The sequence below is a fragment of the Rhea americana genome, unplaced genomic scaffold (assembly GCF_003343005.1).
Source record: "Rhea americana isolate MKP2758 unplaced genomic scaffold, rheAme1 scaffold_60, whole genome shotgun sequence".
NCBI lineage: Eukaryota > Metazoa > Chordata > Aves > Rheiformes > Rheidae > Rhea > Rhea americana.
In genome coordinates, this window is record NW_028186757.1 from 1,000,333 (window position 1) to 1,027,290 (window position 26,958).

Sequence of the window (26,958 nt, forward strand, 5' to 3'; positions counted from 1 at the left end):
AAATAGTTAATATTATCTTTATCTGAAATGGAGTTAATAAGTAAAACGCTACCAATACTGGATACAGTGGCCCTTTTCGTAAAGTACTTTCTTTCTAAGATATCTTTTATTAAATGTACCATTAAACTATGTAAGCACTGAACACTTCACCTGGATTGCCTTTATTTGTACCAGATTTTCAGAAACAAATGTGTAATGACTAGAAATACAATGGAATGCACAATACAAAAGGGTTTTTTGATCTTGGGCAGCACAATCATTTTTAATCACTATGAATTATATTTGGCCTTGTCAAGAGAGAGCAGTACAAGCTCTGTGCAACGTTCAAGTCTCATTTAACCTTTTTTATAGCATTATCCTGATTTTAAAGAGAAACATCTCTTTTTAAAAAAGCGAATCTGCAATCCCTTTCATATCACCAAAAGTTTTCATTTTAATGAGAAAATAGTTTAACATATGCTGAAGGCTTCAACTAAAGTAGATTCGGATTTAAAGAGTCATATTTATGAAGACAAAATCTGCACATCAGTATTCAATTTACATGGCATGTTTAGGGGAAAAAATAATCAAGCCAATAACCCTGCTTAGAAAAATCCCTTGTAATGAATGCCAGATTTCAGAAACACTGCAGTCCTTCCCAAAGCCATTCCTTGGCAGAGTTGAGAGAATACTTAGAAGGGAGGAGCTTTAAGTTAGTAAATTATTTCCAGCTTTTCATTTGCCAAAGTAAAGAATTTATTCAGGGGCAACACTTCCAGCTTCAATAAATGGCTGCAGAAAGGCTGCCTTCAGCCATCGAGTATTTCAAAACTGCCACCTTGGCATTCTCCGAGGAAGACACAGCCTTTGACGCCTGCACAGTCCAGCTAACAAGTAGCTATCCAAGGGGACTGAAATTGGTTCCATCCCAAGCAATTTAAGAAATCTCACAAAGCATCTGCAAGCGAACAGAATAAAGGGTCACAGTCGCAGGTGCAAGAGCAAATCACTTCTTAATGTGCACACTTGGACACAGAATCAGAGCGTATTTACATCGGACCTGCCTTTACAATGCAGTGTTTTAGGGGAAGTACTGCCAATGTGGTTTCCTGGCTGTGCAACCACAAATGCCAAAACAAGGAGAGTGCAGGAAGGAAGAAGTGACATTGTCTTTCATCTGTCTTAAATCTGATTAAGTTGACTGTGAAACTACACCTTAATTGAAAACTGTGAAAATCAGGGAATGGCTACAGTTGACTAAGGCTGAGTCATAGGAGATCATTCAGCATCTTACTCATAACCCTCAGGCAAACGGAATACCTCTCCATCACACTGCACCCCCAGCACCAGTGAACTGAAGTGCCTTCCACCCTTATTCAGCATAACAGGCTCTCTTACAATACATACAATCAACTCAAAAGTAAACTGGACATCAAAGGCTTGGTTTCAGCCCAACTGGGCCAGTCTTCTCAGTGTGCATCTACACTAGCTTCAGTCTGTGAAGCTAGGAGTGCATTTTTGGAATGAGTTTACTGATCATTCCAACTTACTTTGCAGTGGTTCACATTGTGGAGGGGTCTTGGAGCACAGGAACTGGATTCTGTTCAGATGAAACTAAGCCAGAATGTGCACTCCAAGAACACATCTAACGTGTTGCATCTGCTTCAGTCTATGGGACCAGATTAGAGCTAGCCCAAAGTTAAAGCCTGAAATGCATGCAAGGATAGATCTGCACTGCTTGCTAATGCAGACATTGCTGTAATTGCTTGTTATTCTTCCTTTACTACCTGACAAAGTCCATTTTTCCATTTTACAGTTTGCATAATACCATGCAGCTACAGCACTGAACACGTCAAATCACTTTCTTTTATCTCTGTTCAAAAACCTAAACATCTGTACAACTTACAAAAGGTAAGAGAGACTTGGACACTCACAGCACCCTTGCTGTGAAGATGGGCAGCTTATCTGAGAGGTTACTGTAAGAGCTACAATGATCCCTCTGGAAGATGCTGGCTTTGGCAAGGAAGTTTAAGAAGCTGCTGCTGTTTGTCAGCTGCAATAAGAGTCTGTTGATCACTAGGCGATTTTTCAAATGGTTAAGCACAACCTACCAAAGAAAGGTATTACTCCAGACTACTGGTATCACATCAACTGGTACTTTTACATCTGCTGAAATGAAGCCCAGTCCTCCCTCAGAAGTTCATCACAATAAACCTCACCATCATGTCCCATCTTGCTACTAGGATACATGGGAGCTGACTGTATTCTAATTTGCCTTTCTCTGTCAACAAGCTATAGCATTCTTAGGGTGTGTAGTTATAAACTGTGTAATGCTGCAGAAAGCAGAGATCCTGTACTAGCTTCCGAACCAGAAGCAACATGTTTTCGCATTAGCATAGTGCTATGCCTGAGCTCATCACCCATGGTAACCTGATGTGGCTGCTTTTGGGACTACTGTGCCAGCTCACATGGGGATCTAGAGCATTGCACTGCATTCTGTAGTACAGATCTGCCCTGAAGGTAACCCTAAAAATGACAAAAATATCACTTGTAGGGAAAGTAAACGAGATAAAGTCTCAGGAAGGAGTACGCTAGAGACGAAGTCTCAAGGTCAGATTTTTGGTTGGTATAAATTACGTAATTCCTATAATGTCAAAAGAGATTTGACAGTTTATACCAACTAGGGATCTTTATTGTTAAGAGGGAACATCAGCTATTCCTGTAATACACAGTCCACTGTCCAGGGGCTTGTCGTAAGGCACCAAGATGGCACACTTACAATGCTTGTAGAAATCTTTATCCTCTTTCCTTACCTTTGGCTTTGGATTTCCTGCCACTTTGCATGTAAATGTGACCGGCATTCCCTCAAAGATTTTGTAGTGCTTCAGCTTTATCTCAAAATATGGTGACACACTGTTATCAATCGAATCATCTCCATGTTGCACCTCGTCATCTGATTCCTCCACGGGAGACCTCTCCAGCCTGTATTCAATTTCACTGATCAATCTTTGCTCAAAGCTGGAGACTTTATACTCCTGTCAAACACGAAAGGTATATATTAGTGTTCAACACATTGCTTAGCAAGATATGTTTCTAAATTTTTTTTTATTCTATTGATCTTTGACAATCCATTAAGGTTTTACATATAAAAGGAAACCATATCTTGTTGAAGAAAAACACTATAATCCATGCCTCTAAATAACTTCCCTATGAAACACTGAAGACATCTGGTATGAGGCAAAAATTGTACTTCATGTTGTCTTAAGGTCTAATTTATAAGGGGAAGGAAAGGAACTGGTTGCTTTCTTTCTTTTTTTTGTTTTTTTTAAGCCTGTAAGAATAAAAGCATTTTGAAGCAATTCATAAAGAGGAAAGACATACACTAATATTTCCTTGAGGGTACACATAGATTTAGAGTGGGTTTTGCTTCCAGATGGCCAAAAGACCATATGGTTCACATCTGCAATTTGCACACAACTGTACTGGAGGCTGCACCCGAAGGCTACAACAATTTTATTTACAATTGCTCGTAACAGTGAAAAAACGGCACCACTGGCATACTGTGATACTTGCCTCCCTTCACTCCTGTTACCATATTCCCCTTTGTTTGGCCAAAAGTATCAACTTCTTCCTTAGAAAAATAGTTTGTCATGAGTATGTTCAAGATTTAGAAAAAAGAGTAGAACATTTCATCCCATGTAAAACACCACTACTCCTTTAAATGTGCTATTTAGACACTGGGAAATGTTACTGTGACATACACAGTATTCTTGAACTGTTCACTCCATCTGCTCTACAGTAAAAATGTCCTGCTTTGAATCTCAGCAAGATAATGCTGGAATATAAGAAAGCTCAGAAGCAGGGGTGAGGGGGAATCTTTAGTAGCCAGTGCTCTCAGCCTACAAAAATTTAGGCACTTTTTCAAATAACCTTCAACAGTTGTCTCTGGCCCTTGTTTTATTTAAAACAAACACACATCTCACATAAAGCCCCCCTTTCAAATACCCCATCCTCTATCATCAACTTTGGTCTAGCAATAATGTGGAACCTTTCTGCTGGCTGGTTACCCTCAAAAAATGAAAAAAATAGAAGAAGAAACAAACAGCTTTTTAAGCTTCAGATATTTTTTATTTCTCTGTTCCCTGAAAGTTTATCATAAAAGCAAATCATGAAGTATGCATGGTGTGTATATATATATATATATATATATATATATATATACACACATACACACATACACACATACACACATACACAAAAGACAGCTGTATATGTTAACATTACTGCAGAAAGATACTGGAGCACATCATTACTGTGCTCAAATAATTAGGCTTACAGACAGAGTTCAGCACTGTGGAAGGAGTGCATCTCCCCAGTTATTAAAATCTAGGAGACCTCTCCTTATTAACCAAGAGCAGTAGCAGGGAAAGAGCAAAGACAACAGTAAAAAAGAACGAGAAAAACATGAAAGAAAAAGGTGAAACATTAACCTTTTGAATATCCACAGGACTCACTACAGAAGCATCAATAGAGCGAGTTTCCTGTAAGGGCAGAAAAAAAGATCAAGAGGCAGAAAGAAGACCAAGAAGAATCCATGACAATTTCTCAAGAGTTTTTACCAGGAGAACATACTGCATGTGGAAACATAAGCAAACGGATGCTACACAGCTCTGAAGAGCAGCTCTGGCACGTCAGCAGACAACAGGGAATGTATACCTGGCCTTTCAAGCAGACTTGCTGCTGTGTTTTTGGTTTGCATCCAAAAAGTGCAGATTACACATATAAAGACAAGATGGTTTCAAGATAGTAGATGTATTTTTGCCTTAAGAGACTTAAAGGTCAGGATAGAATAGGATAAACGGAAGAGTTTAAAGTGGAAAGCAGACATTTGAGAACTCTCAGCCTTATTCAGTATGGAAAAACTGAGCAATAAGCATGGGATTCTCCAGTTTGCTTCACTGATATATAACATATGACTTCTATAATCAAAACCATCCTATCTTTTGTAATTTACTGTCTTAGATAGGTCTTTAAGGGAATGATTGCCTGTGAAGGAAAAAAAAAAAAAAAAAAAGAAAAGAAAGAAAGAAATTTTTTATTTTCCTATGAATGTGCAGAGCTATGCAGCACCTGTATAGCCGGCTCCTCTTCCGGTTCTTGTATATTGAAGACAGTTGCAGCACTGTCTGCTCCCAGCAGTCGGCGAGCCATTTTTTCCTCATACGTCAACCTCTGAAAAAAAAAAAAAAAAAAAAAAAAAAAAAAAAAAAAACAGGGAGAAGGAAAAAGAAGAAAGAAAACTTATTGTTTCTCATTAAGAACTACAAGGCAGTTAGAGAGTAAGTAATGCTGCCACAGGGAAATCTGAAAATTATCAGCTTAATAATAGAATTTGCTTCTGTATTGTTCATTCTGCATTTTCAATTGTTAGAAGTACTTAAACAGAAAATAGGATTTTTGTATCATAACAATCCCTCTGCTCCACTACATGAATTCACTCACCTATTTGTGTCATCAAATTGATTTTGATAGAAAGCAAATACATTCTCTAAACAGGATTACAATTTCTAAAGAGAAATAAGCAGGAAAGGGTGATACAATTACTCATCAATAAAGAAGTAATTTCATGCACATAGTCTTTCTAGGCAAGAACAATACTAAAACAGGACTGAAAGCACAAGGCATGTTTGGTACACAATTTTTGTGCAATTTTTAAAATGGCAACCCCAACCCTTGGCAGTTTTAATTTTATTCCCTAATATAAAACATTTAGCCTTTATATGAGGAGGTTCAAAGCATATGCACCTTCAAAAATCATTACAAAGGGAGGAAATCATAAGTTAACTCCTTCTGAATAGCCAAAATTTTTTTCTTTGCTATAACAACTATATTCTACCCAAATTGTCACCTATCCTCTCTCCACAGACAGAATTTGGAGGACTTGAATGCTTATTAACTAGCTATTTTGTTTTCAGCACCCACAAAACTTGTTCTAAAAAAGTAGAAACATGAGTTTTTCTTTGAAAGCAGCAGAAATGTAACTTTAAAAAATGATCATAAAAGAGAGTGGCAATACGCATCTAACTGAAAATCTCTACTGCAGTTTGTAATGCATTTTTTTTGCATTACCAGTCACTCTTCTGGCTTAAGCAACCTGTGCCCTGACTCTGCCATTTGTTTCCACGCTCATGCCAGTAACTTGGGCTGGAATGAGCAACAGAAACCACTTAAATCAGCACAGCCATCAAAAAAGTGCGTATCAAATTAACCCAAATCTTACTCCTAGTCATTCTGCTCAATTTCTACATTAGAACTACAGTGCAGCAAAGTCTGCCAAAAATGCTATGGAGATATTACCCTACTTAATTATTTTGTCAGAAATATAATGATAGTTTTACAAAAAAATGTATTTTTTAGATGTTTAATTCCTATTTCTTTTTATTTTTTTGCAAATTAAGGACACTGCTAAGAAGATATATCAAAAAGAGACTAAGTATACAAAACAATTATTCCATTATTATTTTTCTTTCTACATTCAGTAACATATTTCATGCACCTAAATGCACTTACAACTTTCTTACAAATCAATATTGCAAAAATCTGTCAGTGAATGAGAGGCAAACTCACTGCACGTTTAAATGTCTCCATTAAACAGAAAAGAAAAAAAAAAGAAAAAGAAAAATGGAAAATTTAAAATGTTAGATCTACGTAATGCTTCCACTTTAAATAAATTATTTTAATTAATTTTAAAAAGATGTGACATTATAGTTAAAGCAGCAGGCTAAGACATACGAAAGCTGCATACGAGTCTTGGCTTGGTTACAAACATCTAAACAACTCATGAGCTTTTCTTCACTTTAATTTCTTCTGTGATCACTCCAAGTGCCCACAGCCACAATCACAAAAGCAGAATCACCCAGGACAGGAATCTGCAAGGCAAAAGCCTCAAGGCAAGTGCAAAAGCAGAGTTAACTCGGTTCAAGCTACCACACCATCCGAACACAGCTTGCTTTACCCGGGCCATGTGGCCTTTCTCAGGACATTCCATTCATAGATCTAGGCCAAACATCTTGCTCATTTTCCAAAATAGGCATCGACAGCCACGTTTAGCACACCTCCCACAAAAATCTGAACTTCAAAAACGCTGTGGGGGTTATTCTGCTCAGCTGCTGAAGGGAACTGCCAGTCTCTGAGCCATTAATGCAGAAGGAAAGTACCGCAGCACTGGTCACACTCTCAACACTTTCTCTACTTCATGTCATTCACCTTGCTGTGAACCAGAAGCTGGCAGCTCTGGAGGAGTCATTCTGAATCCATGGGCTTGAACTTAAAACACTGCAGTCCACATCTTAGACACACTAACAAACCTCTGAATATGGTCCTGAGAAACCTAAAGCATACTAACTTTCAGATTCTCCTGAAAACCTTTCATAGACAAAATGTGGATGACAGCCTACATTTCTTTAAATTATGTTCCTCTTAAAAGAGATTCCTGCTTCAAAGACATTTATATCACTCCTCTAATAACTGTAATCAAGTCCTAGGACAGTTGCTTCTTATCAACTCTCAGCAGGAAAAAAATGGTATTTTATCTTTTCTGCATATCTTAAAATGCACAAAAATTAATGGAGAACTTTGCAACTGTGCATTTCAAGTGTTTGTTATACTTGCTCATTTTATCTCATTTCTTGCCTATTTAAGTACCTTGTTAACTCTTGATAAAATGTTTAAATTAGTCGCTTTAAGCTGTTTTTTACCCCCATGGTCAAGAAAGTCCTAGTCACAGAATCTAACAATGCCTGATTCCCAATGGTTTGTTTCTCATGATGAGCTACCTTGTCTTTCTACGATGACCACTTACCACCCACCCTTTCCAACTTGATGTCCACTTTGTTCAGCCTTTAAGCTGGGTAGAACATCAAATGAGCCCAGACTGATCAAAAGCTACACGTGTGCTGACTGAGTGGCTAGCTGGCAGTGACGAACAGTCAAAACCAAACGGCCTCAGAGGCTAAACAAGCCTGTGAGGTACATACTGTGCAGAGTTGTTGCAGGAACTCATCACCTTTGAGACTTCTGCTTTGTTAATTCCAAGTTAAGATGCCCAGCATGAGGGGAACTGATAGACCAAAATGCATAGTATGATCGCTTAAGGAAATGCAGCTTTGGAGAATGCAATTAAAAGTAATAAGTACATAAAACAAAGAATACTACACACAATTATTTTATACGCAGGATATCTGCAAAACTACCCTCGATGCCCACTCCCCTTCCCCAGGGTATTTTATGTTTGTATACCGGCTGCCCATTGTTCAAAAGGTCTTCCTTGAAACGAAGCTTTCTTTCCAGGTCCTGAATTACAGCATCTTTTGATCCTTGAATCTCTTCATCTGATGCTATCCTAGCAGTTCTGCCTGTCTTCTTGGGAAATCCCCTGCAAAACAATACAAGAAAGTTCATGATTTTTCCTGAAATCATTGATATTTAGGACTTACTGGATAAAGTCCTGCCATTAATGAAGAAAATTACATTTTGCCTTTGGAAGGCAGGCAGCCCTATCTATACTGCCCTATCTAACTCACATTATGCTTTACTCAAGAATCAGTAGAAATAGGGCTCAGGATGGCAGAGCAGTGGCTGTAAATAACACACACTCAAAGGGAAAACTGATGAGTAATGACAATAAAGCAAAGTGACAGGAAGCATGAAAGTATGACAAGATAAGCAGGAATAGAAAGTAAACTAAATTTCTATGCAGTACTAGAGGATAAAGATCGGGAAGAAGTATGACAAGGCAGTTAATTATTAATACCCTGTGTTATTTAATAACTAACCCTTGTAACAGCTTTTGAACATACAATGCATAACTTGATGTTTACTCCTCCTATCTGAGTGAATACATACCAGAACGCAACATGTAAATGTTATTTCTGAAAGAACAGCTATTCAGAGTCTAGGTTACACTGGCAAAAGGTATAATCACTCCTACAAAGCAGTTTTCAGCAGCGGAGTTTCATAGCAGAATGACAACCATTTAGCAGTTAGCATTCACAAGGCTAAGCTGTTCCTCGCTCCAGTCCAGAAGATGCAACTGCAATTTCAGGATGTGTCACTCCCACTTTTTGGAGGGGCACAGGATTTTTTTCCCCTCTCCAATCTGCACTGATTTTAAATGCTTTTCAGTAATGTTACAACGACTCTATTGCTGGAAATGTCCAATGATGGCATTTTCTAATGAAAATGAGAGGTGCAACTCAAATTGTGAAGAAATAAACATTGTTATCACTTTTGTAAACTTGCAACACATCGTATTTCTGCAGTGAAATCACACAATATCATTTAAAACACTGATAGTGGCTCAATATTAGTTAGGGTTTTTTTTCCCTCCTCCAAACTTTAGTGTTTAACTATGGCGCAGCCCATTAACTGGGAATGACTTTTGCGAAGTATGGAATCAGGTAAATTGCCAAACTCCTCTCACATATCAGAAAATTTATAATTAGAATACAAATCCATCTGTTACTTTAAATTAAAATCTTTCCTTTGCTTTGCTATGCTAGGAAGCACGTGATCTTGGGAGAATTATAGAAATGCAGTCAGAGTATGTAGAGATGCTGCAAGGAAGGCTAAGGCCCAGCTGGAATTGAGTCTTGCAAGGGATGTTAAGGACAACAGGAGGGGCTTCTCCAAATACATCAGCAGCAAGAGGAGGACTAGGGAAAATGTGGGCCCGCTACTGAATAGGGTGGGGGCCCTCGTGACAAGGGACACAGAAAAGGCAGAATTACTGAATGCCTTCTTTGCTTCAGTCTTCACTGCTAAGGGCAGCCCCCAGGAATCCTGCAGCCTGGACATGAGGGAGAAAGTCTGGAGAAGGGAAGACTTTTCTTTGGTTGAGGAGGAAAAGATTAGAGACCTTCTGGGCAGGTTAGACATCCACAGATCCACGGGCCCCGATGCGATGCACCCACAGGTACTGAGGGAGCTGGCGGATGTTGTTGACATGCCACTCTCCATCATCTTTGAAAGGTCCTGGAAAACTGGAGAGGTGCCTGAGGACTGGAAGAAAGCCAATTTCACTCCAATCTTCAAGAAGGGCAAGAAGGAGGACCTAGGCAACTATAGGCCGGTCAGCCTCACCTCCATCCCTGGAAAGGTGTTGGAACAGCTCATTCTGGATGTCATCTCCAGACATACGGAGGAAAAGAAGGTGACCAGGAGTAGCCAGCATGGATTCACCAAGGGGAAATCCTGCTTAACCAACCTGAGAGCCTTCTCTGATGGAATGACTGATCCCCTTTGATGAGGGGAGAGCAGGGGACGTTGTGTGCCTCGACTTCAGCAAGGCTTTTGACACTGTCTCCCATAACATCCTCCTAGATAAGGTCAGCAAGTGTGGGTTAGGTGAGTGGACAGCGAGGTGGATTGAGAACTGGCTGAAAGGCAGAGCTCAGAGGGTCGTCATCGGTGGCGTGGAGTCCAGTTGGAGGCCTGTGGCTAGTGGCGTCCCCCAGGGCTCAGTACTGGGTCCCATCCTGTTCAACTTCTTCATCAACAACTTGGATGAGGGGACAGAGTGCCTCCTCAGCAAGTTTGCTGATGACACTAAGCTGGGAGAAGTGGCTGACACACCCGAGGGCTGTGCTGCCATTCAGAGAGACCTGGACAGGCTGGAGAGCTGGGCGGAGAGGAACCTCATGAGGTTCAACAAAGGCAAGTGCAGAGTCCTGCACCTAGGGAAAAATAACCCTAGGCACCAGTACAAGCTGGGGGCTGACCTGCTGGAGAGCAGCTCTGCAGAGAAGGACCTGGGAGTACTGGAGGATGACAAGTTGACCAGGAGCCAGCAAGGTGCCCTTGTGGCCAAGAAAGCCAATGGTCTCCTGGGGTGCATTAGGAAGAGTGTTGCCAGCAGGTCAGGGGAGCTGATCCTGCCCCTCTACTCAGCCCTGGGGAGGCCTCATCTAGAGGACTGTGTCCAGTTCTGGGCTCCCCAATACAAGAGAGACATGGAGCTACTGGACAGAGTCCAGTGTAGGGCTACAAAGATGGTCAGAGGGCTAGAGCATCTGCCCTGTGAGGAACGGCTGCGAGAGCCGGGCCTCTTCAGCCTGGGGAAGAGAAGACTGAGGGGGGATCTTATCAGTGTGTACAAGTACCTGAAGGGAGGGTGTCAAGGAAATGGGGTCAAACTCTTTTCAGTTGTCCCATGTGACAGGACAAGAGGCAATGGGCAGAAACTGAAGCACAAGAAGTTCTGCCTGAGCATGAGGGGGAATTTCTTCACTGTGACAGTGACGGAGCACTGGAGCAGGTTGCCCAGAGAGGTTGTAGAGTCTCCTTCTCTGGAGATCTTCAAGGCCTGCCTGGATGCAACCCTGTCTACCATGCTGTAGGTGACCCTGCTGAGCAGGGAGGCTGGACTAGATGATCTCCAGAGGTCCCTTCCAACCTTACTGACTCTATGATTCTATGATCTTTCCTTCTGGAAGGAAGACTTCATATTATTTCAAATTTATGATTTCACAGATGACAGAGATGGAAAAAAAATGACACTAGCAGTTATGGGCAATCTTGCTTCCCACACACAACTTAACAATTTAATTACCATTCAGAAATTTAAATCAGAATTACATGGAGTTAATTAATATTCTTGGATATTGTTTGGTATTATGTTTCTCTAACATGGGTACATTAACCTCGCTCTTCAGAAAGTGTCTTTGATGATAATTTTTAGCAGTAGTTGAAATGAAACAATACACATACGCTGTCAAAAGCCAAAAATAAGTTAATAGATGAAGACAATAATGAGAAACAATTCTGTCTAAATGCCTAAAACATTTTGTATTTTGTTACTGAAAGTAACTTTAAAATGGGAAAAGGGTGAAGTATTTGTAAAAAGAATTGCATTTTCACATCAAACTGCAACAGAAGTAGAACAGACAAATGTCACTGCCTAACGTCTGCCTGTCTGTCTAACGTCACAGAGAACTGGAGAACAACATTCCTCACCCTAGAAATATTCAGCAGTTAGCTGGAGCTCTTGTCAGTCAGCAAGTAGAATAATTTTCTCAGCCTTCGGCTGGGGATTTTTTCAGTCACAAGTAAAACAAACTCTCCCCGACACTGTTTTGGGAAAGGAGTCAGGAAAACCATCCCACCTACGTGGAGGCAGAGGGATACTAAGAGCAAGGGGGAAAGCCTCTTTCAGGAAGGGAAGCTGCAATAACTCAAGGCATTTTGGGACAGCAAAGGAAGACACAAAAGGAAAATGGGCCAGAAGAAAGTGGGAAGATGCAAGATCCCTCAGCAAGGCTTGACTGAGTGCTGGAAGGTGAATGGGAAGGTGACAACTCTTCTTGTCTTGAGTCTCCACAGTCTTTACCTCCCAGCTCCTTACCCCACCCCACCCAGCACCATTACAGATCTCCATTTTGTCACTCTTCAGATAAGGACCAAACAACAACAAAAATCTGGCCAACTTAGAGACCAGATTTTGGCTTCACTTTGTAGAAGTCCTGTGCCAGCTCTTAAGGGAGACTTCTACCTGCCTTGACAATTCCAAGCAATACACTGAGAAATAAAGTATTCATTTCACGTTCTACAGATTTCCTACTCAAATGGTTAAAATGCTAGGAGTGCTAGCAGGAAAAGGCCAGTTTATGTCTGGCCCTTAATATGTTATAAAGGTAAAATTTACAATACACCCAAGAAAGTCACAACACTGCATGAAAAGAGATTAATAGGTTAAGTACTCTGGAGCGGATTTCAAAGAACAAGTAGAAGCATTTCTGAAGCATCAGCAATGATTAAAGCCCCTAAATAAACATCTGTTTTTAAAAAGGGAATGAGTACCAAGGGAATTATATGTCAGTCAGTGCAATGTCCATACTAAGCACAAGAAAATAACATTATAGCCCATTTCAAAACAATGTAGGATAATAAGGCAATGGAAATTGAATCCCATCAAATCTCACTAATTTCTCTCTCTGACAGGCTGACTGGCATGGAGACAGGCAAAAAGTAGCAACATCTCAGTTTATAGCTTCTGAGTAAGCCCTCTGTGGCTCCTTTAGTTCCCCAGTAAATTAAGGAAACATAGTCTGGCTGAAATTTCCATTATATGGCTGCGTAACTGTCTGGAAAAGCTATTCCAAGAGTAATTATGAAGTTTTATCTCTCAAATTGGAAGAATATAGACCAATGAGGTCTTTCAAATATCTATAATAAGTTCAGTACATAGTATTCCAACATTAACAATTGGAATAATGAAATAAAAAGCACATTTCATAAATTGGCTTATGACAATGAACTTGCAGAGGTTGCAACTTATTTTCATGTAACAACTGTCATTTACAATAATCTTCATAATTAGTCTAGAGCTAGTCTAATACTGATTAAGAAATTCAGGAAAGAAGTTCAAAGTATGACAGCAATATCAATGTACAAGTAGCACCAAGATACTAAGCATCTCAAAAGAATAGATTCTGTGAGACTGAAACTTTGGACAGCAATGCGATAGTTTTGAAAGCAAGAGAAAATTCTGGAACACATTCGCCTAAGACCTGAAAGTTCAACTGTTTTGCTCTAATTCTTGCTGCTGGAGATTGAGTCTAATTCTACCACTGTACTTTACAAAAAATGCAGCAAATTCGAGTTTGAGAGCAAGAAAAGTGTAAGATGGTTTTAAAACATAACTTTTGTGAGGTTGGGAAAATCTTGTTTATTTAACCTGGAAAAGAGAAGACTGAGTATAGGGAAGTAAATCAAACTTATAAGGCATCAGAAAACAACTGACATTCAATGATTCCCCCTGTCCACTGGGGTCAATAAGCAGACAACTTAATTTGAAGATAGACAGACCTCAATTAGACAGAAACAATGTTGAACTCTCCTCCTTTCTCCTTGCCTCCACCCACCAACGACGACGGATGATAGCTTAAACATGGGCACAAGTCATGTCAGGAAGCTAAGGAATTTTTATTTAAGAATAGGCTAGGCAGACTTTCCAGCAATGGCTTGGGGATCGTTGGTAGTTTCTAATATGAGAGGTAGACTCCCTAACAACCTTTCCACACCTCTGCTTATAAGCCAGAACATTCTGAGCTTTGCAAAGCAGGTATGGGAGTGTCCTCCAAGACCTGGTTAAGGCAACTTGCCTGAAAAAGGAATTTGATTTTCTTTACTTACTTTACAAATAAGTACTTAAGCAAGGAAGCAGTCAGCTTAGAAGTATAATTATAAAAACAAACATCAGCCAGAATTCCTTCAAATGCCTTTAGAAAACCTTCTCTCAGGATTATTTTATACTGGGGGTGGGAGGTAGACGAAGAAATGTAATTCTTCCTGCAGATGCTCTATTTCCATCCCTCTTTAGAATCACTTTTCTTCTTTCTCTACATATGTACATATATGTAAACATATAAATGTATGTACATACAGATGCATACCCCTCAACAAGTTAGCTGTTAAGACATACATTTTTGAGATGAACTTCAAAATGGCTACAAAGCAACGAGGACAAATAGAAGATCACCAGTGAATCTATCCTCCAAGGCACAGTTCCATTAGTGTGACAGACTTTTTACAGGTCAAGACAGACTGATAGCAAACCTTCTTCAGTCATGTTTGCAAATATTGTTCATCATCTTTATGCGCCTTATCTGGATGCACCAAGTTCTTAAGATTTCTTTTTTCCTTGGTTGTTCATAAGCTTTCTCTTCTTCTTTTCTCAGGGATAATGCCAAACAAGGGGACTGGCATGACATTTTGTATACCTGCATGCTCATTCTCTGCCTCATGCAATTTTCAGGGTATATTGTGAGTGTTCAAGACAGTATGATGTAGTTGGAAAGGGTACATTTAAAGACATGGGTACCTTTAGCCTTAGAAACACAACAACTACCACCAATGCGCAAATAAATTCTCAGACTTCGAGAGAGTCAGGCTGAAACTGATACTGATTTTCACATCACCTTTGAAATGTGCGTCACTTAAGTCATTGGGTGGCTGAACACAAACACAGATATAAGCATGCAAGTATAAGCAAATTCTTTCGGACAGAAAAGGTGCAAGGAAGTTGCCAAAACTCAGGCATCTGAATTCACACGTGCAAATTTCTGACAGTAGAAAATTTTGCAATCTTGGCTTAGCTCTCCTTTGTTTTGAATATTTGCTCTAACATTTGTTTAGAAAGCAAGCCAAATCAGCAGTACTCTTCATGTTTTAATTACATGTAGTGCACACTGGATGAGAGTCTCTTTCTTTTCCTGTGTACCTTTTACAGTGTAAACAAAGGCAACAGGCTGGCTGCCGTTATCCTTCCGAGAACAAATTCTTGTTTGCAGCCAATATGGCTCAGTTTCACAGAAATCCAAACCAATTCTCTAGTACTGAGGTAATGAACAGTAACTTGATTCTTCTTTTAGAACTAAAGACTTCCAAAAATACAATTAACTCCCATCCGTTTAACACATTTTCACTTACTGTAAGAACAAAATTGCTGTAAGTACTCTAACAGGTCACAAGCTTTGAAGCTGCAGCTGCATATTAAAATTAAGGTTTAGGCTAATCTTTCCAAATACACTATGGAGACCAGGATTCAGCTCTGTTCAGTAATGTGACATTAAATGCACTTCAGGGAATACCTGAGGCAGAATCCTGACTAAAGATGATTTCAACAAAGTAAGACAAAGGTAACAAAGTTCAACTATTTCTACCACCCAAGAAAAAGGTATAAAACTGTCGTTAGAAAAAAAAAAAAAAAAATCCTCAGCATTGGATAGGATCAAGTCTGATATGAATAATATGTTGTTCTGACCAAGTTTCTTAATGATTAAATAACAAAGAAAACAATTCACCTACAAACTGTGCATCTACCACCAAAATTTTGTAAGACTTATCTTTAGAGATATGTTTTTACTTATTCAGATAAGAACTACTGTCTCTATATTCTCCTTTTCAGCTCCTCCCCTGAGCAAATTATCCCACCGCTCCATGCTGCCCTGGTTACCATAGACAAGTAAGTGTAATTTGCTATTCAAAAGATGTTCAGACATTCTGGTATCAATTGAAAAAGTAGCAGGTATTTTGCAACTGGTAATCTTATCCACCTTTCTGACTGTTTCCAGCATTCTGCGAAAACTGAACTGACTGCTCCTGAATGTAGAGAAGGCTGGCACAGTCCCCCTAGTCCTGAGCTCTTGAGAAGAGATGGACAACTGCCAGAAGCACGTTAAGAAAAACCCATGTGGCACTGAGAAAAGCTAATATATCCAAAGATATTAACATTTGTTCAAGTTTCTAAAGTGCTGCTGAGTAAGGTCTCTACTACCATCAACCACTGAACTTAGCATTTCACAGACAGCTCTGTGGCATCCTGATCTGCATGAAATAAGGCAGTTGTAATACTAAATCCTCAGAAGGAAAAATTTGCAGGACCTCAGCTATGCTGATAGGCCAAAAAAAAGCTATAAAGCAATGGTGTGAATGAATTACTACACACAGCCACTCTCTTTTCATCAGAAAGGTATATGCACTAGCTCTTTTAGTCAAATTCACTTGTCATTCTACAAGATCCTTAAGCATCTGCAACAATCATTTAGAAAATGAAATGGATCAAAAACATCTGGAAAACAAAGCCTTCCTGACACACGGACCGTCAAGATGCAGTAGGTCAGTTATTTTGGCTACTGTCTGTATGCCTCCCCTTCATGTTGAATTCTTGATCACTGCTTATTCTTGAGCAACTGTATTTTAATAAATTAGATCCAGGGCACAATCTAGATTTCAAAGTTGAAATGGAAAAAACATGCATTCATCATATTTCAGAAAAGCTGACGTGGATAAGTATTTTATGATAACAATGTGCATGTATAGAATAAAAAATGTGTCATATTGTGCAAAAAAAAAAAACCCAAAACCCCTAGTATGAGTAGTTTCTTAGCAAAATCAACGAGATCTAATATCCTAGATAAACCACATAGATGTTGGCCTAATAGTCATAATTAGGATCCAAGTCATGGGGAGAGGAGGAGAGATAACATATTAAAGCAAGAAACTTCAAACAAAAATGGTCTAATGGACGGGGCAACAGATTAAGACATCTATGGAACATAAAACTGAAATCTGGGAGTATCCACTGCTATAAAACTGGAGGTTGGGAATGAAAGCAAACATTTGTCGGAATTTTTCCAATGACAGAAATATTTATTTGTCTTCAGATGTATTTTCATGAGCCCCACGGCTACTTCAGATATTAACCAGTAAATACCATATAGAGATGAGGTAAGTTCCCTCAAAGGCAGGAAAACCATTCTGACCTTTCTCCTCTGATTGGTGACAGAATTTTTAAACAAGGAAGTCCCTGCAACATATCACTACTTTAAAATCAATCATACTGTAGGTAATCTCCATTTTTGTACAGTTGTGACAGATGTAACTTACAAAAATGGGAAAAAATAAATCTCAGGTCTACATAGGACAGCAATACATTTTACTCAAAGATGAAAGCTGGCATTTGTAATGAGAGGCTGTTGAAAGCTGTAAGATAAAAACATGGAGAAGTGCAGCCTTTCCTCATGTTATCACCATGATTGCTAACCTACTCAAGGAATATAAAGTTTACTAAAAATTTGCCTCTCAGTAGCATTCAAGATAGAATTCAATGCAGAAGTCACAGTATAATGCTGGAAAAACAGGCCAGCAGCTCAGACTCAAACAAGGAAAAGGAAGAAAAAAAAAAAGTAGATCCCTCTCTGATGTTCCTATTTTCATGACTCCCACAGAATCCCCTTTGAGATTTGATTTAAAGTTCTAGAAACAGTAATTAAATTTATCATGTATAAAAGCTTATTTAATTTAATTTTTCAAGAGATTGTAGACTATCTTGTCTTTAAAGCAATGTTTTCTTTTCCATTTGAAAGATTTATACAGAAACCAGAAAGTACTAAATCTAGAGTCATGTATTTCATTAATTCTGTCAGATTTTTTCTGCTTGCAACTAAAGCAATACTATTGAAGATAACTATTTAAAGAAAAAGTACTATATACATCAGTTCTTTACAAAGGATATTCGGATAGCTGGCAATACACGTTTTTTTCATGCTTAGAAAGAGATTCTACTTTTCTAGGTTCAATGACTAACTCCACACCTTTTTGAAGCAAGATTTATATTCTTTTTAGTTCCCTGTTCAGTAAGTATTCACTTTATCGTTCTCCTGGGACTAAATTTTGTTTTCACTTACGCTCATGTAAATTTACCAGTATACATGCTTACCTAAAATTTGTCTTTTCCTATGATATAAAATGTATACTTACCAATTTTCATAGGGATATAATTCATTTCTCTATGATGAATGGCAAAGAATGGATTCTAGCTTCTGCAGATTTAAGTGTGGAAGAAAAAAAAAAGACTCAGTTCTGGTTTATATCGCACAGACTTCGTTCCTTTTAAGTCTTTTATAATTGAAAGTTAACCTGAGTCCAATTCATGTACCCACCCAGAGAGTTTTATTTAGGGAAAGAAAGAAAGAAAGAAAGAAAAAAAGAAAGAAAGAAAGGAGATTTTTAAGAATGGTATCCAACAGCTATATGCCAGCCAGATTTCACCTCTAAAATAAGTGATGAGTGCTCATGACTCCCTAAGGTATTTAATTAGCTATGGAGCTCTACCAGTACCTCTCTACCTATTTAATACAACTACATTCTGGCAAAACATCAATTTTTAAGATCTGCCCAATGAGAAAAGATGATTATTCCTAAAACTTGTTCAGTTACCATTGTTAGAGCCAAAGCCTGAAAATGTTTTAATTGTAGCAAAGAAATATTTAATGGTGAATTACCAGGTACTAACTACACAAAGTTGCTCTTCATGTTTCAGATATCCAAATAAAATCTAGTAAATTCATCTCAAGCTGTTCCCATGCTTCAGGCCAGGCTGTAAGACTAATTGTTGGCAAAAAAAGTATGTTACTGTCTCTAAAACTATTGACTAGAAAAAATCATTTGACCAAACTAGTTTAGATAATGCTGTCACTTCCACAGAGTCTCAGGGTCCACAACCGAGGAAAAATTCAGCCCTTAGCTGAAGCATCAGTATGGTATTTACTGCTCATTTTCCCAGAGCTCACAGACAGATTACAGGGATGAAAAAGGGCTATTTTGTCTGAGCTTGGATATAGCAACAGGAACAACATTTCTTTGGAGTCGTTCCTCTTTGTAGCAGAGCAAAGATGATACATATACTGGAAAGGAAATGCATTAAGAAAGCTGATGGAGGGAAGGTCTGATTCCATGAGAAACAAGGAGGACTCTGTTGGCTTGCATACCACTACAGAGCTTCCACTTTGTCTTCTATTTTGCAGAAATCTTCCTTGATGCTGCCTTTAACTATATCCAAACATATATAAGCTCCATATGGAATGTTTATTGTAATATCTTTATTTTGCTTCTAGAACAAAAGCAATCAAAAGAAAATAAGAATATTACCTACTACGTACTGATTCTGAGGAGCCTGTAATCAGGGACAGATCTGTAATTTTGTAAAGATTGTTATGAAAAACAAACAAGATGTATGAAAAATTGATCAATTATTCGATAAATTCCACAATATCTCAAGATGCATATTTTACAAAAATAGTTCAGCCAAATAATCTTAATTGCAAACTCTGGTAAGGCCAAATAATTAATTTTTTACTTAGATATTTGGCTATCGGTATCATGGTATCCATACTCGGGGGAGAAGAAAGTAAACAACCATGGTAAGAAGACCACGTAATCAAAACACAAGCAGTGAATTACCAACCCTGAAATACAACCAAAAAAATGACAAGAAAAAGAAAGAAGCCATAAAAACAATGGAAGCAGGCAGGAAAACTGTTTTGAGAGCATCCTACTCATTAAAGGTACCGAGTATGAAAGCCTATAAATATTTAAAAGCAATCATAGATCCAAGTCTACCTCCACTGAAGTAAAAATATATAAATTATCAAATTATATTCTAAAGAGGAATCCCATTTTACTTGGAGTGTCTAGTCAAAGTTGTATTTCCTGTCCATGAAGGACACTTCAAACTCCAACTAGTTCATTATCAGCAACACACAAGCATATTCTCAATATCACCATCGTACGACAGAGAAGCAGAGACAAAAGTTAAATGACTTGACTAATGTTTTAGATGACAAGGTGAAGCAAAACTGATTCCCTGCTGCTACAGTCTGCTACAGAATAGTGTCAGGCAAAGTTATCATTCTTTTCAATCAATAGACCTTGTTGATGCCCGGAGCAGCTGGCGAGACTGGACTCCTATCACACGTTTCCTTTCTCAAGGCCTTCAGAATCAGCTAGGTTTCATTCTTCTACTAAGGCCTAAGATCTTTCAGATCTTTCATGTTGACTATGTTATTAATGTATGCAAGAAATTGCAATGTACTCAAGTAAGCAGAGAGGGAGAGTTGACAGAAATATTTCAGAGAAGGGATGACATACACATGTGGTGTTAGTCTGATCCTGGGAGACTCTTTCCTCTCCCAAAGATTTGCTATGTGGCATTAACAACATTCTTCATCCTTAAGTCAAAGAGGCTAAGTTTACTTCTAACAGTGAGATATTCTTATAGGCAGAAAATACTGAATACAATAAGCGATTCAGAAACCGTAACATCTTGGAAGATAAATATGTTCAAGAAGAGAGGAATTGTGAGGATGGAGTAGAAGATGAGGAAATAGATGAAGCAAAAAATGAAAGAGGATAAAAAGTCAGAAGAACTGAGATTGCAGCACAAAGCAGAAGAAGATCAAAGGTAGTGGTGGTTGGGAGAGAAACTCTCTGGAGAGTGTAGCAAGAGAATGATGGGAAAGAGAAAATGCAGCTTATTTACTCAATAGGTCAAAAGACACCAGATATTAGTAACTTACTGCAGTAAAATGGAGGGGGGAGGGGGGAAAGCGGAGGCCAGGGGAAAAATAGGCATCAAAGATGCATAACTATATATATATATATATACACACATATACACACACACACACAGATATATATATGTATACGTAAGTCATACACACCAACAGTCAGCATGGTTAACATGATCCAGCTCTCATCTGGACTACATTTCCAGAGGGGATGCAGGCCAAACAGCCCAGCCCCTCATCCCAGCTCAGAACCTGAGGCTGCTGCCTTGTCCTGGCTGGGGGAAGGACACCGCTACGTGCGCAGTCAAGCTGGCTGCGCGGCTGAAGGCAGCGCGTGGCAAAGGAAGTGGGAAGCATCCTTGCAGAGTTCAGTCTGTGTCAGTCTATTCAAACTGAAGACTGAAGGGAAGGAGGAGGAAGCACACAGCTGTCTGCCTCAAGTGAAAGCAGGTAGGTGTAAATGTAGTGTAACAGGGAAAGAGGCTGCTCTGACCATCTGTTCACGAGAGGCCTGAGCTGTTGCTGCCACTATCATGGAACACAGAAGGGAAGCCAAAAGGGAATCCAGTCCCCAACAGTTGCCTAGAACAAATTATCCTACGCAGTACAACTGGATATGCACACAGAACAACACTGCTATTCTAGAGCCTCTTCTGGCAAATAAGGGATAATTTTAGGCTTTTGCAGGCTGAGTTTACCTGCCAAGTTGCCAGTAAATTAATTATACATCTTTCAGCAGTCAGTATTAATAAACTCAGTCATTGCAAAGGACACAGTAAGTCAGAAAATCACAGCTAGAATGAGTACAAGAGTGAATGGTACTATTCATTTTTCTCTTAATTCTGTTTTATGGCCAGATTTCATAATAAGCCATATGACAGAAGTCCAGATATATAAATGCTTTTTAAAAGACTATCCATGATTTACGACTTTGATATCTATCTGCTTTCTTCCTTCTTCTTCCTTTTCAAATCTCGGATTGAATTAACAAAAGTTCCCACTGCAACAGTATGTAGCTGAGCAAGTCACCTAGATACCGTAGATATGTTTAGAAAAACTTCTAGACAAAGTTATAAATAAGCCTTGGATACAGCTATTCTCATTTTTGTTCTTCAGCATTTCTCTTTGTTCTCTTAAGGATGGAATGAGAATCCAGTGCCAGTGGAAAGACAAACTGATCTATGATGGGAGCTGACATTGCTCCAAAATAATAATTTGGCCTTGAGAGAAGACTAAAGAGGAGGAAAAATCTGTGGAGCTGTTAGGAGAGAGGTTCTGTTTGCTTTTATGCATTGTTCTTCTAAATCTCCTGCTTAACCCCTCTCCTTCCAAATTTCCTCAGAAAAAAAGCTCTAGGCAATAGTCAACAGGATGCCCTTATGACTACCTTGTTGCAAGAGGTATACTTTAATACCTCATACTCTAAGGTATGTATATAAAGCTATAGGAACTTCTGAACAACGCTCTTTCCTTGATCTTTATGTGCAGAAATAATGGGTATAGAGATTGGAAATACCACCTTATGTGTGAACTTAAGATGACTGGGCTTGAGAAGGGTTTTCTTGAAGCTCCTCCCACTGCCCTGGGCATGCAGAACCTTTTGCTGTCACCTCATAAATTTATCAACTCTAATTAAAAATTTCAGATTCTTCCCTTTCCCATTCCCACTGTAGGACTCTCTTAGAATCTTGCTTCTGCAAGGACTGAAAAAACTATATATGCAACCTCTAGCATAGACATTATTTGCAACTAGCTTCTGCATCTCTCTCTCGCTCAGGTAGCAGGTAACAGTAAAGGACCCTAGAAAAGTATAAAAATAAACAAGTGCAATAAGCTTCAATACAGTCCTCAGAACGGTCAAATTCAAGGAGCTCATTAGCTGATACTTACGGAGGTGTCACTCCTTTCGGGAGCCCTAGTGCATTGACAGAAACGGGTGGTGGCTGGGATGGCAGCATGGAGCTGAGAAAAGCTGCCGGAGATTGGCTGGAATTAGGAAATCTAGGAGTTGGAGACAGGCTATGGGAAGGGGAAGAAACTGAAGGAAGAGGAGGGGGTGGAGGGGGTGGAAGTGGAAAGGAATCACACACAGGATATGTTGTGGTTGGACTAAAGACAGGTGGAGGTGGTGGGGGAGGAGATGGAGAAGAAGGAGACCATGGGTACTCCCCTTCTGAAGCAAATTGCTGGGAGAAAGGGGGAACAGGTGCTCTCCCAAACTGTTTCTGAGAAGCAGTTGGAGACATAGGAGAGGGAAGGCTGGATGTAGATGATCCTGAAGAAGGAGTCACATAACCTGAAGCAGGGCTGATGTTCTGAGCAGCAATGAACTGCTTAGGCCGAGCATAGTTGAAGGAGCTGGAAGACTGCATGGTGGGAGAAGTATGCGAGTTGAGAATACTCATTGGCAAAGAAGCAAGAGACTGGCTGGATTCAAGCTCCTGGAAGGAAGGGGGAGGAGGAAAGGAAGGAGAAGTGGGAGGGTATGGGTGGTGATCGGGTTGCTGTTGGTGATGATACCGCTGGCCACTTTCTTGCTCCAGACGAATTTGGTTCTGCAGTTGCTGTATTTTTAGAGGGTCCCTGTACAAAGGAAAAAGAAACAAAAAAAACGATCAGACACATGCTGCTGGTTGAGAAGGAGGTTAAAATTACAAGTGCTGAGCTATGTTTTAGGAAAGTCAGAGGCCGGAGAAAGTTCAAAGTATTTGCGTATCTTGAATAGCCCTATTTCTTTAGATCTAAAACATCACTAGAAAAGCCTTCTTTGTCCTAGGAAGGGACAAAAAAGTATATGTATAGTAGAAATCAAAAGAACTTTAATTTTTGGAAAGGTAAATTAATACAGAAATTTGAAGACACTTTGGACTAGAACAGGAATAGAACAAAAAAAGACAAAAAAAATACACAAAAGCATGCAAAACAGCTAATTAGGTCAATAGAAATGCTAAATATTCATCAGTGAGGCAAACTAGAGCAGGCATTGGCTTTTTTTGTTCACAATACAGTTTTTTGAATGACATTGTAGCCTTCCTATTAACTGCTCCTTCATAGTAAAAAATACACTATAAGATGAGAGACAGGAACATTAATGAGCATTCAGCAGTGTACTGTAATTGCTGTTCTGCTGTAGCAGTAGAAGCACAATGTACCTAAGATCCCTATGAAAATGGAGATCAAACTTAACTGTGTGATCTCTCATGTTAGAATTCATCAGACCAACTTGCTTAAAAATTGTGATGTTCCAGCTGGAAACGAAAACTTTATCTCAGTACTCCAGAAGTCTACGAAGTTTCAGCATAAGCATGTACACATTTTTTTGGTATATATCATACATAAATTCTTTAATAAATACAAGTGCATCACTGTGTATTAAATAATTCACGTCATTTAAGCAGAATTTTTAGAAACTGTCTACTTAATGCATGGCATATGAACGTACAATTCTGGCACAACAATATACTTTTGTTGGTAGCAACAAAATTAAAAATGATATCATCATCATATTTTCCATTCTAAGATTAATTTTGATACTGTAACCATCCACATTTCCCAAAAAATATTTTCTGACAACAATTATGCTTATGATCCCATGCCAAAGACACTGCTTAGATTAAAAAGGGGAGCATGATAGTTTAGATCCAGAAAACTAAAAAAAAATCAAGTATTTACTTTAACAGTTGCTTTCTGTCTTTTTTGTCACAAAGCTGGTTCATTCTAGCATAACAGTCATCTCATCAACAAGATGTATTTCAGTGAAGGGAGATTACATATTTCTCTCCTTTTAAATAAATCAGCAACAAAAACATTAAAATACTGCACACCACTCATACATTTTAGAATTTATTTTTTGTTGTTGACAACAGAGTCTAAATGTCTATCAATTCAGCTTTCTGCTCTGTAAGACAGGAGCAACTATGTAAACTGTGTAAATGTTCTCTAAATGGGCTAAAGCAACTTACGCAGCACACCTTTTCTTTTAGTTTCCATAATCATTTGAATATCTTGAGTGATGGCAGAAATACCTCAAGTCACATTTAATAGGAAAGTCCTGTATTAACTCTAGCTCATTCAATATCTCCAGTTTAACTATTTGCAGACCTGTTGGTCAATACCTCTAAAATTACGTAGAAATAAGTATTATTTCACTTCTGTTATAATTTTCCCTCATTTTTCCCCCTTATTTTTTTGTTTATTACAGAGAGGCTAGGGCTAAAAAGAAAAGAAAAACAACAGGGAAATGTAGTGCTGTAAATGCTGTATTAAGTATAGAAAAAATTGAGCAGTCTCCAGTGTTTCCCAACATGTGCTGAAAGTCAGACCGTGTTGTCTTGGGACTCTGCTGTTTGCACGGCCAAGTCACGTGGCCGTGTGCCAGCCAGCAGCACAACACACATGACCATCTATGGCCTTGCCAATGGTACCTATACTACTACCTGCACCGCAGCGTCTGCCACTGAAGAGTGCTGCTGCACCAACGCGAGCAGCAGTAAAAACCAGACACTACGGCTCTGCAGACAAACAAGTTGCTCTACTCGCACACTAAGTTTGACTTGACAAGAACATACACACATCTATAAGACATGTCAAACCCACCAGCCCAGGACAGCACTAATTCTGTTTGCAAAGCTCTTCACCAAGTTAGGGCCCAGACAAAATGAGTACACGTCTGCTTGATAAGTAACACGCAGACATAATCATTATCACATCAGTCCACATAGCAAGAAGGAAAGCAAAGACTTCTTAGAGCAAATTTTCATTCCAGTGGTAGAAACACATGATTCTCATCTGCAATGGAATGCTCTCCACCTCAGAAACTGTTCTTCTAACAGCTGATGCTGCCCTATACTTATTAAAATTTCTTGAGCAGATGTATCCTAGGGATGTGTCACTTTGAGGAAGAAGAAAAAAAAAGGGTGTATGTGTGTGTGGGGGGGGGGAGGAAATCAATTCACAAATGTTACTTTGCAGTGACACTGACGGTGGTGCAAGTCACTGAAACGTAACACTGCTGTGGCACAGAGAACAGCCCAGCAGTCAAAAGACTGCAGTGGAATCAGTCTGTTTATACTGTCTTTACCAGTACTGAAGCAAAGAAGGTAATTAAAAAATTAAAAAAAATTATGTTGTTTGGATGGGACTACAGGAAAAATCAGTGTAACTGTATTTATATCCTCTTTCCAATTAGCTGAAAAGCATTTTGTAATACCAGTGTTTTAAAGGGCACACATGTTTTGAGGGAATTTATCAAACCTGTTTAAACAATATTGAATAAAATTCACTATTCTTTTCCCATTTGGGGTTTTCATACAGTTTTAGCAAACAATTAATTGCAGTAACATAAGAAGGAAAAGTTAAAAGTAAATTTTAGTTAAATTCTATCAGTAAATGGGCAAAGAAAGTAACTAAAAAAAGATAGCTTGAGGTTGAGGTAAAGCAAAAATTAATAAAATTGATTAACTGCAACACAAGGAAAGAACTACCATTTATGCGGTTATTATTTAAGTCTGAACGTGTACTGTCCACAATACTTAAGCTTTTCTTAATGGCTACTGGAATGGAAAGGCTCAGCCTTTTCACCTTCAGTTATATTTATCTCAAGTTGTTTTCCACTTCTTATTCATTTCTAACTATGGAAAGAGATGGGAGAATGCAAAGATGAAGGAGAAAGAAACTCAATTTGTTCAGCAACTAAGGAGGATGATCTGGAGTTTCTCTTGCCATTACAGAGCAACTCTCCTCTCAGTGTATCAACAGCTACACCATTCGCATCACCTCCAAGTAGTGCAACAGGCTCCCTACTGGGGTCAGGGACTTGGGTATTTCCTCGAAGCCAATGCAACTACACAAGAACAATGGCAATTAGAAAATAGCAGAGAGCTTTTGGCATCATAAATAAGCTCTTACAAACATGTTTTTTTTAATTTATTTATTTATTTATTATTCTAAGAAACTTGAGTCCAATCTAAAAATCTGCAATATGCTAGAAATTAGTACCAGGGAAGAAATATTTCAGACACAGAAGCAATAGAATAAGGGACTTGAATTGATTTTACAGTCTTATCTCTGATCT

General features: G+C 38.9%; 1 protein-coding gene across 5 annotated transcripts in view; it reads right to left on the minus strand.

Moving 5' to 3' along the window:
• Positions 1-26,958, minus strand: part of PALLD (palladin, cytoskeletal associated protein) — a 211,623-nt gene that overhangs the window by 17,665 nt on the left and 167,000 nt on the right. For 4 of the 5 annotated variants that reach the window (XM_085319862.1, XM_085319861.1, XM_085319865.1 and 1 more), the window contains 5 exons: positions 22,776-23,468; positions 8,278-8,413; positions 5,110-5,211; positions 4,470-4,520; positions 2,793-3,014 (listed from right to left, as the gene is read on the minus strand). In XM_085319862.1, the coding sequence (XP_085175988.1) occupies positions 2,793-3,014; positions 4,470-4,520; positions 5,110-5,211; positions 8,278-8,413; positions 22,776-23,468 (1,204 nt within the window). The remainder of the gene's footprint in view (positions 1-2,792; positions 3,015-4,469; positions 4,521-5,109; positions 5,212-8,277; positions 8,414-22,775; positions 23,469-26,958) is intronic. The other variant, XM_085319863.1, reaches the window with a different exon arrangement.